This window comes from Notolepis coatsorum (genome assembly GCF_963971535.1).
Source record: "Notolepis coatsorum genome assembly, chromosome: 8".
NCBI lineage: Eukaryota > Metazoa > Chordata > Actinopteri > Aulopiformes > Paralepididae > Notolepis > Notolepis coatsorum.
In genome coordinates this window covers 123395727-123417890 of record NC_140172.1, presented here as the reverse complement: position 1 = coordinate 123417890, position 22164 = coordinate 123395727, and the positions used below count along the sequence as shown (strand labels likewise).

The 22164-nt window shown below is 45.1% G+C and overlaps 2 protein-coding genes across 2 annotated transcripts in view; one reads left to right on the top strand and one right to left on the bottom strand.

Moving 5' to 3' along the window:
- Positions 1 to 22164, top strand: part of LOC311233191 (gamma-aminobutyric acid receptor subunit gamma-2-like) — a gene marked incomplete at its 3' end in the record, with an annotated part of 672918 nt that overhangs the window by 357880 nt on the left and 292874 nt on the right. The gene's annotated exons all lie outside the window — the stretch shown is intronic.
- LOC311233192 (integral membrane protein 2B-like) lies at positions 7233 to 7973 on the bottom strand (the record flags this gene model as incomplete). Its single annotated transcript, XM_084320109.1, has 1 exon — positions 7233 to 7973. One exon carries the CDS (start codon positions 7971 to 7973, stop codon positions 7233 to 7235), a length of 741 nt encoding a protein of 246 aa, XP_084176235.1.

The window sequence follows — 22164 nt, the reverse complement described above, 5'->3', positions numbered from 1 at the left end:
AAAAAAAAATTCTAATTATCGGCTCCAAAACTAAAAAAGAAACATTAATAAAGAACCTGGGGGGGACTAACCCCTTGGATCAAATCTGAGGTCACTAGTCTCTGGGTTATCATAGATTCAGAACTGAACTTCAATTCTCATATTAGCAAAGTGACGAAAACATCATTCTTCCATCTCAGAAAATAAAGTATGACCATTTATTAATCAGAACGATGCTGAGAAGCTAATTCATGCATTCATATCTAGCCGGTTAGACTACTGTAATGCACTTTTCACAGGTCTCCCTAAGAAAACCACAGAGAGGCTTCAGCTAATCCAAAACTCTGCAGCCCGACTGCTAACTAGAACCAAAAGGAGAGAGCACATTAGTCCAGTCTTAGCTGCTTTACACTGGCTTCCTGTAACATTTAGAATTGACTTTAAGGTCCTTCTCCTTACATACAAAGCTCTAAATGCACAGGGACCTAGCTACATCGCCAACACTCTAATAAATTACACACCAGCAAGAACACTGCGATCATCAGCTGCTGGACTACTAGAGGCTCCCAGAAGCAGTCAAAAGAGGATCAGTAATGCAGCCTTTATCAACTATGCCCCAAAACTATGGAACAAACTACCCCTAAGTGTACTTATAATCTAGAGACAATTTCTAACATCTAAAAAACAAGGAGCTAAAACCAAACACTATTTTAACTGATACGTGTCTCTGGATAACCAATACCTGGTGCCAGAGGTCACTAGTACATGGCACACCGTAGGAGGACGGTCTTTACCACAGCCTCATGTAGCTTCTTGGAGAAGACAGACCTTAGTGATAGGTCTATCTAAAATGGTCGTCTTCGTCTTGACACGGACCCGGCGCATGAGCCCGTGCTGGTCAGGAGCTGCCTCGATGACCCTGGCCAGGACCCAGGAGTTGCGGGGTGCAGAGTCGTCGATGATCAGGACGACGTCTCCCTCTGCGAAGTTGCGTGACACACATGTCCACTTCTGTCTCTCTTGGAGCTGAGGTAGATATTCCTGTGTCCATCGTTTCCAGAATATGTCTGCCATATACTGGACCTGTTTCCATCTTCTGTGGGAGTAGAGCTCTTCTTTCACGAAATGGCCTGGAGGCAGGGAAGACTTTGACTGGAGGAGTAAGAGGTGGTTGGGGGTAAGCGCTTCCAGGTCGTCCGGATCACTAGAAGCCTTGGTTATCGGTCGACTGTTAATGATGGCTTCTGCCTCACACAAGACGGTTTGTAGGCCTTCTTCAACTCAAATGTTAGCTAGTTCTATTTCATTATGGCTTCCGCTCAGCATCATTCTGCACGCACTTCACTTTGTGCACGAGCACTGAATAAAAATTCCACAATGTACCTTTACATCCCAACATTCGTCTGGCCACACCCCTATCCGCTTACCTTCATAAGCAGGTGTGTGGTCACCTACTCGCCTCCTTTTTCACTTTCACCACAAGGAAGTGCCTTCGGTAGATCCCCACTTGACGAGGTTGTTAGTAGAAGAAAGTTGGAAAACAAAAGAACAGGAAGATACGTTGACATCATATCTTTATTTTCTCTCTCACTATTTTCGAGAAAATACGGCGATATTGTCTTCGTCACTGGAGTGTCTGGAAGATGATGATCATTCTGACCTTCAATGGCTTTTTCGTATTAGGAGCTCACGCCGCTGACATACTCCCCAACTACAGTCCTTCTTGCTGCGGCTGGATGGGTTTGGCCCTCCGGCCATACAGCTGGACTGTGGGAAGCACCGACTGTTGTGAGGAAGCGGTTGCTTCCAGGATGGGGTACGTACTGTTTTGCTTGCAAGCTCTGGTTGTTTGTTGATGTTGTGGGGGTCAGCTAACAATTTTACGAACGCCGACTCCAGACTGGGGTCCTCTGCTCGGCTTCTTAAGCGGCGGGCGGTGGATCTTGGTCTGACGCCCATGATGGTCAATCTAGTGGGCCGCGAACAAGACTTGGGAAAAACCCGGGATTCTCTGGACGAGCGGATGCTTCTCTGTCCCGTGCAGGTCCCATCTTTCACATAAAAGTGAAAGTACACCCTAACGAGGAAATGTGGGCATAGGATCTTCTTTATCGGGAGTTCCATGCTCAAAGTCGGCTGCAGCCCGAATGGGAATTGTGCTGGCTACGCTGTATGTCTGGTAAATCACAGTTGAAAACTGTGTTTGACATCTTTTTTTCTCTTCCCTCTTAGGATGGGGAGGGACTTGGACAGCGGCCTGTCTGAAGTGTGGCTTGTTATGTCGTTGTGTACAGTTCAGGTGATAGCTGCTTAGCTGGCGTGCTAGTTGTGGCCTACTGTGTTAGCCAGTCAGCTGTTATCTGCGGCGCTAGCTCGTTGTGTTCACCAGGCTAGTGAATGTTAGCTTGTTGCTATCAGTCGGACGGCTGTTAGCTTAATGCTACACTGTTGAAACGTTACTGTGACTTTAACATGCCTTAAACACTCTGACTACGACGTCATCTTTGACAGAGGATGTTAGTCGACCCTACACCCGAGTGCCAGTGCCAGCGAGGACTTCGTCAACATGGAGAACGGCGGCTGGGTGGCGTTGCGGACATACCCTCGTCACCGGCGCAAGAGATGCTGGGTTCAACTCGGTGTCTCGTTAACCAGTGTTGCTGTTCTTTCGGCCGGCGTTCTGGGTGAAGGTAGGAGTCCTCCGGACTTTAAACACTTCTTCTTTTCTTCCTTTATAAATGTTTTGTAATAACGATGTTCCAAAACATGTGTTGCTGCAATACATTGAGGATACGACGCGTGTTGTGTGTGAATTGTCTTGTCACTGGTATAGCTTCTCTCTGTAGTAAATCAGCGTTGTTTTTTACGTGTGTAAAAATGAACTGGTTTGGTTGTGATGAGAACATGTGTGTTCATGTAACGTTGTACTTGTACCGTGGGTGAACCCACAACTAAGAGGGTTATTTAAACCTGTAAAGCTATGCTTAGTGACATGTGATTGAGGAATGAATCTTTTTCTCAGCCTGTGATGACAATGAACAGTATGTTCACACATTAACAGAGGTGCCTGTTCACCTTGGACGTATCAAGGGTAAGATGGGAGGGGTGTCCCCCCGGTTTCCCTGGGGCTTCCCCCCCTCCTCTCAGACATGTTGGTTACAATATATTGTGTCACTGTGTTTGTGCGTATACGATGTAACCCTCAGCTTCATTGCTGGGGTTGTGCTTTCTGCTTGAGAAACTATTTTTTCCTAAAGAAAAGGTTGTTGGTCACTTATCATGTGTGCTTAGCAAGGCCTGTGGCCAATACATAATCGAGGACTTCTGTCTTCTCTCGTTATGAAAAACGGCGTTCCTCTATAGTAAGAGTGTACTTTTGCCATTTTTTGTTGTGATGAAGGGTTGTGTGTGTCGTTGTGATCTACAACTGGGTTAGGTTTGGTCCACAGAAGCACATATGTAAGTCTGGTACCGGGGCTCTTAAAGAGGCCCTCTCTGTTCTGTGTTTTTTCCGTGTTATTTCCGTGTTTTTTCTGTGTTTTTTCCATCTCCTCCCTGTGGCGAGGGTGGCGGGATGTAAAAATGTAAAAAAAAATTACCCTCAGCTGCGTCACGTGGGATTCATGTCAGTCTGTGTTTATTTTTTTTTAAATAAAAAGAGGAAGGAACATGAAGCACGACGGCTCCGTGTCGTTCTCCCAGACGATTTGGAGGAACAATGTCTGGTGTCTTGCTAGACTATCCATTGATGTGTTTGGGTCTCGACGCGTACATAGTGCTGGCTCAGGGTGTTTCTGTTAAGAATCACGCAGGGGGCTAAGTGCGCCTTGGTTACTCGTTATTAAAACAGCGTTTTTATAGGGCAACTGGGATGGAGTTTTGTCTCTTCCGAGCGCCAGTTTACTAGGTTGTCTCGAGGAATTCTCGTTCATATCTGGGGGATGTTAACGGAATAGATCAGAACATAGGTAGAGGGGTCTCACGCCCTTGGGGTGGGCCACTGAGCGCGGTACAAATGGGACCGTCTGGGTGGCGCCCTCTTTTCATGTTTTAGATCGACACGCATACCTACCCCCTCTTCTGGAGTGGGCATGTGGGCGTGGTTAGGGCACGGTTCTGGTCGCTCTGGTCCAGGTCAGTTAACCCGTTGTCCGCCCGGGTGTCACAGGGTTAGGCGTTATGGAGACCCTTTGTTAGGCTGTTGGGGTGGTCTTCTGGACCTCATCTGGTAACCCTGTGTGCTTCCCGAGCCACCGGGCCCAATCCGAAGTAATGTTTCGTCGACCCGTAGGCCTGGAATAACCCTTTTTTGAAAACTGAAACACTTGTACTGCGGTATAGCCAGTGTATACCCGCAGGTGTGTTTTGGAGTTTTTTCTTGAGGGGTTATAGGAACAACCACCGCATGTGGTACCAAGAGGGTGGTTGATTCCCTGGTGTGTTGGAGCAGAGTCAACTCCCGGGTTACCCGGTTGAGTGTGCCCCTGCACGTTCATGACGTCTGCCAATCGTGTCAGCCTTCTCTGCCTCAACCCCTCTGGGTGGGTTTTTTTTATGGAGGCTTTGTCATGGTGCTCCACAACGCCAGCATACGCCCCTTCCGCCGGGGGGGCTGTTTTCAGTTGACCCCTTTTTTGAGTGCTTACGGCCATGCTGACTGCCTGTGTTACAGGGTCAGTGTGCCAGGCGGTGTACTATTGGGGGGAAAGGGCCCGCTCTTGGAGGGGCCCTATCCGATACGCTGGTGATGTGGGGGGCGGTGTCACTAAGTGACCGCCTGGTGGGGTCTTGATGCCTGGCGTCATTGACCTCTCCGGGCCCCCCTTTTTCCAGGGGATCCAGTCCCTTCAGTGGGTCTGGGTCTTCCTTCGCGCTCCGCTGCTACGGCTTTGCCACGGGGTTGGTTTGCTCTTGACCCCGTGATTTTGTGGGCAGTAACGAGTTGTTCCATCTGTTCGTTCCTTGGTGGCATGCGGGTTGTGCGTGTGCGTAGTCGTGGGGTCAAGCCACGGTCTGCTCACCCTGTAAGTTGAGTTGCTTGAGTTCCTCTTTGCACGGTCGGATCCGTCTCCCTCCTGTCCTCCACTAGGGAGGGTATCCCTCCATTAGGGAGGGTCGGGGGGCTCGGTCCTCCCCGGTCTGATGGTTGTGGGGGGCCTCAGCGGGGTACATTTGTCGAGCTTTGGCTCCCGCTCAGCTCCTCTTGTGCAGAATGATGCTGAGCGGAAGCCATAATGAAATAGAACGCAAGGTTATGTATATAACCAAGTTCTATGAATTATTGTGACGCTCAACATCAGGACGCCGCTGCGGCCCTTGATCTCGCCTTGTGGTGAAAGTTTGGAAAGGAGGCGAGTAGGTGACCACACACCTGCTTATGAAGGTAAGCGGATAGGGGTGTGGCCAGACGAATGTTGGGATGTAAAGGTACATTGTGGAATTTTTATTCAGTGCTCGTGCACGAAGTGAAGTGTGTGCAGAATGATGCTGAGTGTCACCATAATTCATAGAACTTGGTTATATACATAACCTTACGTTAACGATACAACAAGTTGCCGATGATTCTGACATCTGAGGTAATAACTTGTTTAAATGACCGGTCATAAACGAGGAGATGGCTGATCCCACACTTTGCTCCAATGTGCGTTCATGCGCTACACAGTGACATGATGACCCTTTCTTATTTTATAGTTTCCTTGATATCAGTTAATATCAGTTCCTCCAAGAGTTCATAGGAAAACAGACAACGCTTATGTTAAGTCGCTTCTCTTTTTTACAAAAGTTGTCTGTGAAGATTCTTAGTTTTTTTTACTGTATAATTTCTAGGGGGGGATAACCGTTCATTGTACTCAATTGTATATAATCTCTGTAAAGCTACGACCAGACCACCACCACAATAAAATACAAATACTCTTCTGTTAAAACCCATTGAAACCGGGAAACACATTTGTGTGTATATGCAGGCTATATAATGCATTCTTAGCAGGCATTTTAGGTCTAAATGGGTTAAGATGGTTTTCAGTTGAGAAAGAAGAGGTGCAGTGTGATGATAATGAATGATGATGAATAGTTTTATTTTCTGTTTTTGTTTACAGATAAATCAAAAACACACATGTGTGGACTTTCAAAAGGAAAAGAAAAAAAGAAAAAATCACAAATGTACATATTAAAAGTAAGCTCACACACAAAATCCAAACTCAATTACCGAAAAAAGGAATAGGCTGAAGCACATGCTTATTTTTGCCTATCTTTTACAATTCTTAAAAACGAAATATACTTTAATATAAGAACATTTTAAAATATGCTGCAAGATATACTTTTTTTTCTTTTTTTAAGAGAAAAAAGAAAAGAGAAAATAAACGTTTGATGTTTTACTCAAAACTGTACTTCTGAATTATTTTATCCTTCAGGGCCTTTTTAAATCTCCCCAGAGAGGTACACAACTTCAACCCGTCACTAAGACTATTCCACAATTTAACTCCCAAAATTGAAACACACCTAGCTTTCACATTAGTTCTTACCTTTTTATATGTTTTAAGAATACACAACCCTCTTAAATTATACGTTCCTTCTCTTGGTTCGGTGTATTAATAGTTACAGCAGACAATGCAGAAAACAAATATAAACATAAAACCTCTCCCTGGACCAGGTCCTTCTAACAACCAGGTTGAATGGTATAACATTTGCACATTTCTCTTTTTGCACATTTTCGATTTATGTACTGAAAAACGATTATTTTTATTAGGATTATCAAAATATTTTAAATAATCAGTGAGGCCAACTTTTGAAATCAGTTTTGTCTCCATCTCAGTCCATTGTGTTGAATCATCATCATCATCATCATCATCATCATCATCATCATCATCATCATCATCATCATCATCATCATCATCATCATCGTCATCATCATCATCATCATCATCATCATCATCATCATCATCATCATCTTAAGAACATTGGAAATAAGAACATCAACCATACATAAAATCATGGAAAAATACACTCTTTATCCTTTACACTTTTAGAAAAACAATAGACATTTGTCAAACAGCTTCACATTTAAAACAGTCTCTCACACAAAAGCTACACAAAGTAGAAAAAAAAGAATCCCCTCCCAATTTCTTTTTTTATGCAAGAAGATTTTAAAACAAGGGAAAAGAAAAATAATATTTAAAAGAATGTCACTGCAGAGACCAGTGGCGTTAAGAGCATTTTGTGAAGAGACGATGCAGTGCTGCCATGTGCCGTCTTGTCTAAAGCTCACAGATGCTGGTCTCCACCACAAACTTGTTCTCAAAGTGACGGATCTTGCGGCAGTTCAGGGCCTCGCGCTTCTGCATACCCAGGACCCGGTCTCTGCGCTGCAGCTTGTAGGTGTCCTTCCCGCGGCAGAGGCTGTCGATGAAGTAGCCCAGCTGGTCCACGTGCTCCAGGCGCTCCGTCACAACCATCTCCTCGTGGATCAGGTATGACTGAGGCAGGTAGGTGCCAGCCTTGAGGTTGACCAGCAGCTCCATGAGGTCTTTGGGGGGCATGACAATGGAGGTGTTCAGGGGGATGACGTAGCACTTGTTCAGACTCAGATCCAGATACGCTGTCAGCCTCATCCGGAAGTCGTGGACGATGTCAGCGGGGTCGGTGTCGGAGAACTCGGGCACAGGGACGTTGATGAGCTCCACCTGCTCCTCCTCCAGCACGCGGATGCTCTCCTTTATCATGGTTCCAGCTCCCTCTTGCATCATGAAGTCGTCTTCGCTGTATTTAACTCCATACACAAATACCTGGCCCTCCTCCAAGATGTAGTATCTGTACAGGGCTCTGCCCACCACCCCAGACAGAATGAGGGCCAGGCCCAGGCACCAGCACATGCTCCAGCACCAGCACCAGGCCATGGACTGACGACGAACTTGGGTGTCCTCCTCGGGAATGAGCTTCTCGATATCCTTTTTCACATCTTTCTGCGCCAGGGCAGAATGGAACGACACCTTTACCATCCTTTCCACAGCAAATCGGTAGGCAAGGCACCTTGGTTGAGAAATGCAGGTTTCAGTCTATGTTGTTTAGTCTATCTGTTCAGTACTGTTCAGTACTGTTTCAAGATGCACAATGCCCTGGCAGAGAGAATTGCTGAATATATATTATAGATACATATAGATACATTATAGATACAGGTTCGATCATGACATCATACGATGACATCACCAATGTTCTAGAACGTTCGGCTATGACATCACAAATGTTCTAGAATGTTCTATTATGACAAGACGGTTCAATGACTTTATCTAAATCCAATCAACATTCCTAATGCCCTTTCAATGTAAGGATATAAAAATAAACATATAAACATTCATATAATACCATAACCTAAATATATAGCTTTGGCTCCTCTTACTCTGCCCCTAATTGTACTTATAATCTAGAGACAATTACTAACAACTAAAAAACAAGGAGCTAAAACCAAACACTATTTTAACTGATAAGTGTCTCTGCTGCTGGATAACCAATACCTGGTGCCAGAGGTCACTAGTACATGGCACACCGTAGGAGGACGGTCTTTACCACAGCCTCATGTAGCTTCTTGGAGAAGACAGACCTTAGTGATAGGTCTATCTAAAATGGTCATCTTCGTCTTGACACGGACCCGGCGCATGAGCCTGTGCTGGTCAGGAGCCGCCTCGACAGTGGCGGCCGGCCGATAGTGGGCGCTAGAGCGCCGCCCTCCCTGGTTAAAAGAAGAAGAAGAAAGAATTATTTGCGAGGAGGAAGCAGCCTATCCATCCCCCAGCCGGGCCGGCGCCTAGCCCCCTCCACTCCGTTTTCATGGGCGCTCATTTCTGCTCTGCCGTAATTGCGCATCTCACAGGGCAAAATGCAAATACGTATAAATAAATACGTACGTACAACATAGCCCTGTCAAATACGATACCAGAGGGCGCTCGCTCGAGTGCCCGATGTAGTCACTATTGGCTGTGAGTGGCACGTGACATCGCGTCCCCAGACGTTGGGCTCTGGCTCTGCAGATATTATGCTATTTGAGGGGCTACTAGGAAATAGTAGCTGTCGGAAATTGATAATAATCACAAGATACTGTACATTCAGACAGTGTTGGATCTAACTAAATAGATTTATATGGACACTTTTATGGAAAGTTCAAGCCTGGAGTCTGGACCACAAAGCCTCTCGAAGGGTAGGCTATACTCTGTCTTAGCTGGTTCGACAACAAACAACAACACGCTATAATGGCTAGCTGGATGCAGTCTGGACAGTGGACATATACATCAACAGTCTGGGACAGTGGATATACACTTTATCAAGCCCTCCTGGACCGCGTTTTTCAACTAAACAAAGTGAGTTGCAGTCTCTCTCTCTCTCTCTCTCTTGCTCTCTCTCTCTCTCTCTCTCTCTCTCTCTCTCTCTCTCTCTCTCTCTCTCTCTCTCTCTCTCTCTCTCTCCGCTCTCTCTCGCTCTCTCTCTCTCTCTCTCTCTCTCTCTCGCTCTCTCTCTCTCTCAACACAGCATCGGTTGTTGAACTATAACTAATTAATTTCACCGCGGGTGATGCATAATGGATGAATGAATGAATGGTAACTTGTTTAAAATGACAAGATATACATATGTGTTCATTATTGGATTGATCAGAGAGAGAGTGGAGTTTCTTTTGGATTTAAAAGAAGTGGATTATGGCTTGTTCAATATCTCGCCCAGTCTATGTTTAAATGAATGAACAGATTGCAGAATGGGTACAATACAGTACAGCTCAATACATACAATTGTTAAGGGGATGCAGACCAGAGAAAGATGTTTGTCTTGTTTACATCAGGGTCCCCCATTTTCAATTCATATCGATAGTTTAATAGCTAGCCTTGGCTCGATTAACAATATGCAAAATATGTGTACAGCCCTGTACTCATACTGAAGTTATTCTTGGTATATACTACACATACTACTAGGTCTGATTGTGTAACGAATTGATTCCACGTTGCGCTGTGTGTGAGTGAGAGAGAGAAAGAGAAATAGAGACAAGGAGAGATAGAGGGGGATACTAATTAATTCCGCCCCCCCCGAGGAGGAATTCACCAGCCGCCACTGCGCCTCGATGACCCTGGCCAGGACCCAGGAGTTGTGGGGTGCAGAGTCATTGATGATCAGGACGACGTCTCCCTCTGCGAAGTTGCGTAACACACGTGTCCACTTCGGTCTCTCTTAGATATTCCTGTGTCCATCGTTTTCAGAATATGTCTGCCATATACTGGACCTGTTTCCATCTCCTGCGGGAGTAGAGCTCTTCTTTCACGAAGAGGCCTGGAGGCAGGGAAGGCTTTGACTGGAGGAGCAAGAGGTGGTTGGGGTAAGCGCTTCCAGGTCGTCCGGATCACTAGAAGCCTTGGTTATCGGTCGACTGTTAATGATGGTTTCTGCCTCACACAAGACGGTGAGTAGGCCTTCTTCATCCAGAGTCTGGAGCTTTAAGGTGGTGCTGAGAATCTTCCTGACCGACCTGATCATCCGCTCCCAGACTCCGCCATGGTGAGAGGCAGCGTGAGTTCCAGGGATCCAATACTTGAGTCGCAGCTTGGACAATACGTGGTTACGACCGCTGTGACCCACATTCTGGTGGATGTCTCGGAGTATAAGCTCCGTTACATGGAGATCCTTAGGTAGGATGGCTGGGTGTTTAGCCTCTTCAGGCATCGCCGATTTGTCAAGTCTTCCACCTACTCTGAGGATTCCATCTTGCAGTACTGGCTTGAGCTTAGCGATAGGACTGCTCATCTTGACGTAGTCACCTTTCCAAAGTGCGGCGATTTCTTCTGAGTATTTCTGTCGCTGACTGTAACGAATGATCTCGAGCTCTGCTTCCTTTATATTCTCCACAGTGAGGTTGGACTTCTCCAGGCTTGCCTTGAAGATCTCCATCTGTGTCTGTACCTCAGACTGTGTGAGCGAAGCATTCATCTTCTTCCTCTTGCGACACAGCATCAGCAGAGTGCTTCTAAGCTTCAGCATCCAACCGACTGCCTTCTTGAGACGGTTCCAATTGGAGTAATATTCCAGGAACTGCTGAACTGTGTCGAACTTCTCTTCAGCTGCAGTAGCGCTGACCACGGCGTTCGTTACCTCTGGGTCCTCCGTGGTTAGGTCCCCATGGTGGTCTGGGTTCTGAGGCCATTCCTCTTCGGGCTTGGTGAGGAATTCTGGCCCCTGTATCCAAGTCTCATTGTGCAGGAATGATTCCACACTGAGTCCTCTCGACGCGTTGTCAGCAGGATTTGTAGCAGTATTTACATACCGCCACTGTCCTACGACATGCGCGGACCTTCTCCGGTTTCTCTGGTGGCCTTCCGGTAACATTAGCCAAGACCTAATAGAGTACAGAATGAGAGTACATATATTCGGTGCCACCTCATCTCCTAGTTGTGCCAGCTTTGCCCTACAAAAGTGTGCACAAGACAACAGAGGTTGATTCCCTGGTGTTGGAGCAGAGTCAACTCTCGGGTTACCCGGTTGAGTGTGCCCCTACACGTTCATGACGTCTGCCAATCGTGTCAGCCTTCTCTGCCTCTGCCCCTCTGGGTCGGGGTTTTTCGGTGGAGACTTTGTCATGGTGCGCAACAATGCCAGCATACGCCCTTTCCGCCGGGGGTGCTGTTTTCAGTTGACCCCTTTGGCGCCTGTCTCATTCCCGAACGAAGTTACAACAAAAAATTTCGTCTTAGCCAGATGTCGGCCCATTTAAGACATATTAGGGCTGGGAGTGGGAGCCCCCAAATTTTCCTGGGATCAGATTTGATCGTGGCTGAGAGCAGATTTAAGAGTGCTGAGGAGCTGAGGAGCACTCTTAAATCTGCTCTCAGCCACGATCAAATCTCATGATTGATTGACTAATTTAAAATTTCATTATAACTTGACAGACTGTGTTCTCATAGTGATTCCTTCACGTCAACGCTACAGGCCTCCTTGGAATTAATTACTTAATCATAATTAAAATAAATATGACAATATTTGTACGATAAGAAATTACGCATTTGATGTAGGAAAAATAAATAATATGGATTCATCTGATCACAGGGCAGCTGCTTAACCATATCTGAACCAGCTATTTTGGACAAATGTATAATTACTTTAATTACTCAGATATTCAAACACAATTATGCAATTATTGTGAAATGATTGAAAAGAATAATTATTTAATGCCTTCTGTGGAATTTGTATTTCTTATTTGTTACACATCTGTTTTAGTGATTAATTATATACATTTGAAAGAATGCAGGTCAACATGCAATGTATCCCATTGATTGGTATACAATGGGACAGACCTTTGTTTGATTGATTGATTGATTGAAAACTTTATTAACAGATTGCAGAATGGGTACAGTATAGTACAGCTCAATTACATAAGGGGATGCAGACCAGAGAAAGCATTTCGTCTTGTTTACATCAGGGTCCCCCATTTTCAATTCATCATAACATAATAATGACACACACAACACAGATAGACAGTACTGCTACATCTATACATTTATGACATACCAGATTTGCAAATACAGTATTGTTTGTGATACAAAAAGAGTCCAGAAAAGAGAGTACATTTGACGTAGAAACTGTTGGAGGAGGTTGGGTAGGAGGGGTGGGTGGGGGATAGACTTACACTGTACAAGCAAAACTGTACATTGGAATATTGACAAAACCACACTTGGTCATTTACTGTACATTGGAGGGGGTTGATATAGTATAAACCTGCATTCCTTCGAATATATCATTAATCAATTAAACTTATATTGAAATACACTATATAGCCTATACACCAACACTGAAATGACAGTGGATAAATAAATAAGAACTAAAGCTAATCGGTGGAAATAGACTGCATTAATATTCCATAACAAGTCTTGGGGACATTAACGTGTGTTGTCGGGCCTTATAAATAAATTTGATTTGATTTTGATTTTGATTTGTGTGCGCCTACGCATGAACAGTAGCCTATAGGCTTAATTATGGAATAATAAGCCATACTGCGTTCATTCATTACGCCCGCCGTAGGCTATATTATATTTCATTCATCCATTCATTCATATACAGTACTGCGTGTGTGTGTGTGTGCGCGCACGCGATGCGGCAGGTGTACCGCGAGCTGTATATGATGCCAATACATTAATCGAATCTAGTTTTGATGGCGCGCAAGCGTGATTACGAAACCTAGCCGCATTTCTCGGAGACGCTCTCTGATTGGTACTGACTGACGCTAGGTTTCGTAATCACGCGGCTCGCAAGACTCGCAAAGCACTTCCGCCATTGCATTTGCACACAGCTGCGTCACTAGTTGCCTCTGGAGGCGTTGTTTTGTATGCAAATGACCTGAACGGGAACGCGCTTTCGAGTTTAAGACAGAATGCCATTCTCCAAGCAGATATCAGATCATATCATTTGTGCGACCTTTTCAGCCACTTAAGACATATTACCAGCACGTTCAGGACTCAGAATGAACTTGTCATTGATTATGTCTCAGTGGTTCCAAGATAAGTCTTCCAGAATATATCTTTGAAACATTTTCGGGAATGAGACCCAATGTCAGCCATAAATAGGTGAGCTCTTTCCAGAACTACTCAGCAGAAACCTCAGTAACCATTTTAACAAACATCTCAATGTATTGAGAAAATCCATGGGGCTCGATCAATCCTCTATCTTCTTGAATTTGATCAGGTTGCACAAGTCCTGCTTGGATTCATTCTTGGACATCAGCCTCCTTCTGGTCTCCTGAGCCCTGATTCCTCCATCCCTTTTTTCTTGTGAAAAGTACTTAGCAGAGGCCTCAGTCACCATTTTAACAACCCTCTCGATGCTTTGTGTGTGGCAAGGCCAGTCGAGAACCTTCATGGGGGAGAGATGGAACGTGATATATGGGGGCGGAAGACGGAAAGAGAACCTCTTCGGCAGTGAACTTGAACAACGAACAGTCGCAACAAATGGGGCTCTGGAGAGCCCTGTTGCTGAAGTTATGCCAGAGGGCCCCGTGAGATAGCAACGGGTGATAGGAAGTACTGGCTAGTGGACACGATATCCTAGCAGTACCAGCGATAGTGTGTGAACAATTAGTGCAGAGCCAGGCACTAACAATCGAGTTATAGTAGCTACTGTGTGCGGTATAGAGTACGAGCCCCGAGGCGAGCGTGGGCCAACAACCGTTCTGCTCCGGCTGACTTCAACCAGATCTGCACCCGGCTGCCTGCAATCAGTCTGCTCCGGCTGACTTCAATCAGACCTGCACCCGGCTGCCTACAGCTTACGGGAGTTCGTCCCGTCCAGCAGGGGTCGTCATCGCTCAGCACACGCTCTCAGCCGGCGCTGCCTCTCTGCCCAGCTCCGCCTGCTAACATCCTCACCGAGAGCGTTCAACGCCATCTTGCTTCCCGGACAACAGTGGCGTGGCGAGGCGGCCATTTCGGATGAGTACAAATGAGCATTGATGCTCCCGAGTTATTATACAGTACACAGTGTGGTGCAGCCTGCGGGCGAAAGTAACGTTGCTACTACCATTCCATAGGGGTACCCCAAACAATATATGCCGGCATTAAGATAGGACTTTACTGGTATTTTGTGGGCCCACTCTTTTGTTTTCGTTCCTTTCCTTTGAGCGTGATAATATGTGTGTTTCCTAATATTTCCCATTCGGTGAACCCTTCAATTTCCTCCCCTATGTTCCCCCTTCCTTCCCCATATTACCGACCTGGAGCAGTATATGTAAACCCTTAGGGAAGGTGGATACTGTGTTTAGCCCAGACGTGGGGCAGCACTTAGTCTGTGTACAGTGGACAGCACTTAGTCCGGGTACCGTGAGAGCACTTGGTGCCTAGGTGTAATTATATAATTACCAGATTGTAAGCATTGTGTGATGATACCCATGGTGCAATAATCACCAGACGTAGCAATGTTGTAACTAGGCCCCTGATATAATAACACTCAGACTGAACGGGAGCACGGTGTGTGTGTCTTTTATTGAGTCTAATTCTAACCTTTTGATGCAGATAATATATCCATTATTAACCCCTTCCTATTCAACCTTCCCTTTTCCATTGTAAGGTTTCTGGTGTTAATGAGGGAGGGTACTGCTTGCGGGGGGAACCAAGTTATTTATTTACCATTCGGTCATTAGGTGTGGGGGGGGTGCTAGGGGACAATTGGGGAGAGTGAGGGCGTGTTGGGGAGTACTGCTGACTGCCCAAGAGAGAGGGAGGAAGACCGGAGTACCGGACTAGGTTTGTAAATCCTGGGCCTCATACACCCCACTGCCAGCCTCCAGTTGACGCTCCTGACCCCAAAGCCGGAGGTGCAGCTAGCCCGAGTTCTACTGTGTCTCGCTACCTAGTGACCGTGCACCCCAGTTCCCACGAAGCAGGGATAATCCACCCTGCTACACATAGAAAACAAACAGTCAGCACTGTTGTAGCTGAGGTTGTGTTTAACCGTGTGGTATACCTGTGTCACCTCAGCTGTAGTAACCTAGAGGGGAGGAGTGGGATGATAAAATTTAAATGAAATGAAATTGAACAGTATGACTTTTATATTGTTGTCTGAACACTATTTATTTATGTTTAAGTATTTATTTAAGTATTTTTGCATTTATGTATTTATGAATTCTATTATTATGGTATTATTTATTTATTATGTAGTCAATGAACAACAGTCTCACGTAGCCCCCCTTGGCAATACCAATATTGCCATTGGTATGATGGTTCAAACTAGATTATGGCATTGTTTGGGTACAAACGTGGTATTATACATAACTTCTATCATCACTCCACGGACAGGCCCCTATCTACATCACTGAACTCATCCATCCCTACACCAACACCATCTCACTCAGGTCTGCCGATCAGCACCTCCTGGTGGTCGCCAGGTCCAGGCTAAAAACAAGGGGTGATCGAGCACTTCAAGGTGACGGCACCAAGGCTCTGGAACGCTCTCCCCCTGGACCTGCGAACTGCCCCCTCTGAAAACTCTTTTAAAAAACAACTAAAAACACATGTGTTTAGACAGGCCTTTGGTCATACATAGGCACTTTTTCTTGTCCTCACTGTTCCTATAGTTTTGTTTTTTAATTAGTGACTGATGATTTTATCTAAATTATTTTATTCTACTTTTTTATCTGGTATCACTGTTTTTTAACTGTTGTCTGTTGTTGTTGTTGTTGTTGTCATTTATTTCTGATTTAGTTTTAGTTTTGTTTTTATATACTAAGCTGTAGTGTAAAGCACCCTGTGCATTCGTGCTGTGAAGTGTGCTATATAAATAAAAGTAATTAATTCCTTCATCATGCTGTATCATGGATAATTATTCAGGAAATACAATCAAACCTTTATTTATTCTTGAAGAGAGATAGATTTTCCCATCATATCCAATGCTGTCGAGATTACAGGCATATAAAAACAGGTAAACACAACATGAAGATAAAGGACAATACAATCAGTTTAGATAATTATACATTGAATAAATAGGACAAAAAACGGATGGAAAGAAAGATTTGCTTTCAAATTGTCCATACGATAGTGAAGTGAGTTGAAGATCATTCCAAGAAGCTGGGGCATTAAAACAAAAGGTTGATCTTCCAAGTTTAGCCTACCCTTGGGGGACCTTCATTCTTTCTGTCAGACCCATTCACTCAATATATGCCAATTATGACTTACTTGACTTAATCCTCTTTACCCCGTTGGGGGGCATAGGGCGTCCACCAGAGCTCTCCATCTCACTCTCTTCTGGGCCAGGGCCTTTGCTTCTTTCCAGCTCACTCCGATGTTCTTTAGGTCTTGGAGTGTGGAACGTCTCCAGGTGTTTCTCGGCCTACCGATATATATGCAAATTATGGCAAATAACATCTCTAGAGAATATCATTCATTTTGTTTTGTTGGCAAGTTCACTGACAGTTCAGTGAAGATGTTTGAGGGTTTGAATACAAGAGTCAGTTCAGTGAAGATGTTTGAGGGTTTGAAGACAGGAAACAGTTCAGTGAAGCAGTTTAAGTGAAAAAGAAATATGATAATTAATGTGTTTTGAACCGTCCAGAATCAGATTGGCAGCACTGGTGTCTTCTTTTCACTGGTGATGCAGGGATCTCTGATCGGCCACATCATGTGCCACTGGATACTTTCAGAACTCCGTGACCAATTCCTCCAAACAGACTTGTGGATGTTGCTTTCTTTGATTACTAAATCCCAAGTTTTTTTTCTGAGCCTTATCACGTCTGTCTTGCTCTGCTCTCAACAATCTCAGCTGAGGAAGGAAGGCAGGATTGAGCCCTTTTGAAATGGATATGAACTTGGATATGCCTTTTCCAGTTTTCACACACTTGACGTCTCTCAGACAAATAGCTCTGAAATCAACTGCAAGCATCTGCTCCAAAGCCAATGATGTATAGTCTATTTAAAAGAAGAGAATGATCAACTGTATCAAATGCTTTTGACAGATCTATAAGTAGGGCAGCACAGTGATGTATTTTGATACATTTTCATACTGTATCATTCACAGCTAAAGCAGTGGCTGAGATTGTGCTATGTTTTGCTCTAAAACCAGATTGGTGTGGGCTTAATACAGAGTGACTTGAGAGAAATGCTTTAAGTTGGTTATTTACCAATGATTCCAGGATTTTGGCTAGACAGGACAATTATTTAGGTCACTTCTCTCTCCACCTGTATGTAATGGAGATACATGAGCTGTTTTCCAGGTACTAGGAACTATGCCTGTTGATATATTGCCCATACCGCGGTAAAACAGAAATTAGCATTAAACTGCCATGCTGTTTTGTTCCGTAATGGAGTCGCCGTGGACCAGGTTCGGGCTGTGGGCCGACTAATTAAATATCTCTGCAGTCGACTGTCGAAGCAATAAAGCCTGCGACAGATTGAGGAGCCGGGTGTCTGCAGCAACCAAATTACGTATAATGAAACGCCCCTTTTATCTCCACCTTAATCTCATTTTCCGTTTAATCCTATCTCGCTTTAAGTACTTTTACTGCTCAACACTGACACCAACTTTAAGAAAAAAATGAATCTAAATTTAAAGAGAGAACGAGACTAAATATTCATAGACTTTACTCCCGTCGTTTGGAGACAATTCCTTTGTGAATATGGCCCCCCCTTGCCCTTATCACCATATGCCTGCAAAAATGAAACATTACCACGGGTATTGTGACGCACCCAAGCACACTCCCAGAGTTAGGTAGCGGGGAGTCGAAGTGCTAAATATGTACAGAATGCGTCTCCTTCAGCCCAAGGATAATTAGACGCCAACTTCTTGTGGCTTTCCTCAGGTCCCGCCCCCCCACACACACATCCACATCCACACAGACACACACACTCCACCCCCCCACACACCCCCCCACACACACACACACACACACACACACACACACACACACACACACACACACACACACACACACACACACACACACACACACACACACACACACACACACACACACACACACACACACACACACACACACACACACAAATAAAACACTGTGGCCTCTTCAGGTCCCCCCCACCCACCCACACAAATAAACCATTCCCACTTTGTGGTGCGTTGCTGGTGCCACAGTATGAGAGCTGTGACTTTGATGAAACTGTTGTGTTTGATGTGTTGTCTTCTCATCAGGGGGTTATATCAACAAATGCCAAACCTCTCTCTCTTGCTCTCTCGCTTTCTTTATCCCTCTCTCTCTATCCCCTTCCCCCTCCCTCTCTACCCCCTCTTTCTCTCCCCTTCTCTCCAGGCGGGGGTCCGGCTACAGAGAGATTTGTTTTTCGATACCTCAGATCTGAACAGTCATAATCTTGTCATTTCTTTTTGTCTCCAAACTTCACCCCATCAGTGCACTTTATTTCACCTGTTGTTAACTCCGCTGGCAGTGCCTCTGTGTGTGTGACTGTGTGTGTGTGTGTGTGTGTGTGTGTGTGTGTGTGTGTGTGTGTGTGTGTGTGTGTGTGTGTGTGTGTGTGTGTGTGTGTGTGTGTGTGTGTGTGTGTGTGTGTGTGTGTGTGTGTGTGTGTGTGTGTGTGTGTGTGTGTGTTCCCACTTGTGGGGCCCCAGAGGTCAAACCACCGCAATGTATGACCTTTGTGGTCCTTCCTGAGAAGCAGCGTGAGGCTTGGAAGGCTGCTTCATGTGCCCTGCCGCTTGGCCTGGAGGGATTAAAGGCCCTGGGTCTCTGTGTGAGGCGCACACGTAGCTTAGGCATAATGACCTACAGCTAGTGTACATACCAGTAGATCTAGGTTCACTTCACCCACAGTCAGCTAAGTCAGGGTGGCCATGAGGTGATTGTAGATCTCGCATGGCCACCTCGTGTGCGCCCTGACTCAAGGCCTCTACATGCTGCAGCAACTTCAAAGCAACTGCAACACAACATCAGCGCGATTTCAACGCGGTTGTTTTAGAGGGTCTTGTAGACTGTGTTGCGAGGACGTTGCGTACATGTCCCCCAAATCTAACCTAAACAGCCGTTGCGTTGATATTGCGTAGCTGTGATTGGTTGGTAGTGAATGGGGGCGGGGCTGTCATAGAATAATATTGGTCCCGCAGCGAGGAATACCATCCGCCATTGTTGTAGCCAGCAAGCTATGCTATCAATATTAGCTAAATAATTAGCGTCATAGCTGGCCTTTTTCTGAAAACCCAAGCACATATTGTTCCATAGCATACGCCTTCAGTTGATCATGACAAATCCTCGCTTACCTTGACGATTAAAAAGCCTCCATAATTTTGTAAATAAAGCTGTAGCCAGCCAGCTAGCATTGATGCTATACAAAATGCTATCCACATTAGCTACATAGCTAACCAACTAAATACAATGGTATCCTGAGGTAACGTTAAATACAACGTTTGCTAGTCGAAATGACTGGACACACACAGGGACAAGTTAAACATCAATCAATTAATTTATTCCAACAGGTAGTTTGAGCTGCATGAGCCGAGGTCTTTCTCTCCTCTCCATTGGAAACTAATGACGTTACGGTAACGTTAGCTCGAAAAGCACAGAAACGGGCGACAGAAGTTAAGCTGCTAGCAACAGACACTATAACACTTCCGGTCGGGGGATTTCAAAATAAAAGAGCGACGTCTAAAAGCACCGGAAATACGTTTATTTTGTACATTATCTAACGTTAACACGAACCTAAACTAACTTTAGTTAAACTAACTTTGCGCGTCGATGTTGCTGAAGCATAAAGGCAGAGTGTCTACAACACTGTTGCTTTGTCGATGTTGTGGTGCAGTTGCTTTGAAGTTGCTGTAGCATGTAGAGGCCTTCACGGTGCAGTACACAGGGGACACAGAGGTAAAGAGACAGCCTACAGCTACTGAGGGGTACACCGACGTAGGTTTTAACGGATCCTTTAACACTAGCACAGCCATGGAGAAAATGCCACTGATTCCCGCCGGAAACTGGTCAGATGACCCGACAGCTTATATGAGAAATATGAGAAAAATAAACAGTGTAAACTATATAATTACCTCTGAATATAAAAATATGAGGTTTACCATAATGAAATGTAGGTTTGAGTGACGAAAAAATAAAAAATAAATATATTTTTTTTTTTAAATAAAGAAATAATAATATTTTTCAAATGTTTTTTTGGATGGAAGAGCCACACATTGACGGGCAAAGAGCCACATGCGGCTCGCGAGCCACGGGTTGGCCACCCCTGTGCTAGATGCTCGCAAAGTGCTGTGACTTTTGTCTGTTCCAACGGCCCATTATGTGGAATAACGTTCTAATTACATTTTCCTGAAGTCATTTTGAAATTTCAGAAACCATGCCAGATAAAACGGGTACTTTTAGGAAAAGTCATTGAGTGACAGAGCTGGAGCTCGACCGAGTGATAAGGATACATTTATTGAAAATGCCTAGGGGTAATTTGACCCCTTGTCGGCTGTGCTAGTGTTAAGGCGAGTTTACACAGGTAAATGGTGCATTTATATAGTGCTTTTATCCAAAGTGCTTTACAATTTTGTTCTTCACATTTTACCCATTCACTCACACACCGACGGTGTAAGGTGCCAACCTGCTCATTGGGGGAGCAGTTAGGGGTTAAGTGTCTTACTCAAGGACACTTCGACACGCTGCCAGGGAGGAGCGGGAATCAAACCGGGAACCTCTGTATTACCAGATGACTGCTATACCTCCTGAGCCACTGTCGCCCCCACAGGTACAGTAAGCTAAGTCAGGATGAGGAAGCAGATGAGGTAGATACACTGTACACAAGGGACACAGAGGTAGGCAAGCACAGATCCGTAGGGCTGTCCTCCACTAAAGACATTATTTGGTGACTAGTAGTCATAGGACTTTGTCAACTAATCAATTACCATATTATTGGCCTGCATATAAGATGACCCTGATCATAAGAGGAGTTCCCTTTTTCAAGACTCTTTTTGAGTCTCACATTTCATTTTATATAGCCTATCTGACCAGAATGTACCAGTAATACTATAACACATTGAATAAGATAGGATAAGATAAGATATTCCTTTATTGATCCCCTTGGGGAAATTCGGGTGTCAGCGAAATTGTAGAAAGACATACATGTGGGTGAAGTAGATTTTCTGAGTTAGAGCGCTGGTTCCAAGAAGAATTCAGACTGGAGATTGGTTTCAGAGGCAATGGCCCAGTTGGTGAAAAGTTGATTTATTCAGCATACAAGCATAGGTTCCACAGCACAGCAGCAACAGGTCCATCTTTGACCCAGCCTCGACTACTGAGTCCCTTCCAATGGTCAGACATCGTTTTTATATCTAAACTGTTGGCCTAGATTTTCAAGATGAGCTGGTCTGGTCACACAGCCTTTGATCAACAGGCTTCAATCAGACAGTGGTATTGTGATCAGGGGTGTGTCCGAGCCTTCCTTGCAGAGTTTCTGTGTGTGTGTGTGTGTGGGTGTCACCTGAGTCTGTGTGTCTCTCTCTCTGTGTGTGTGTGTGTGTGTGTGTGTGTGTGTGTGTGTGTGTGTGTGTGTGTGTGTGTGTGTGTGTGTGTGTGTGTGTGTGTGTGTGTGTGTGTGTGTGTGTGTGTGTGTGTGTGTGTGTGTGTGTGTGTGTGTGCGTGCGTGCGTGCGTGCGTGCGTGCGTGTGTGTGTGTGTGTGTGTGTGTGTGTGTGCGTGCGTGCGTGCGTGCGTGTGTGTGTGTGTGTGTGT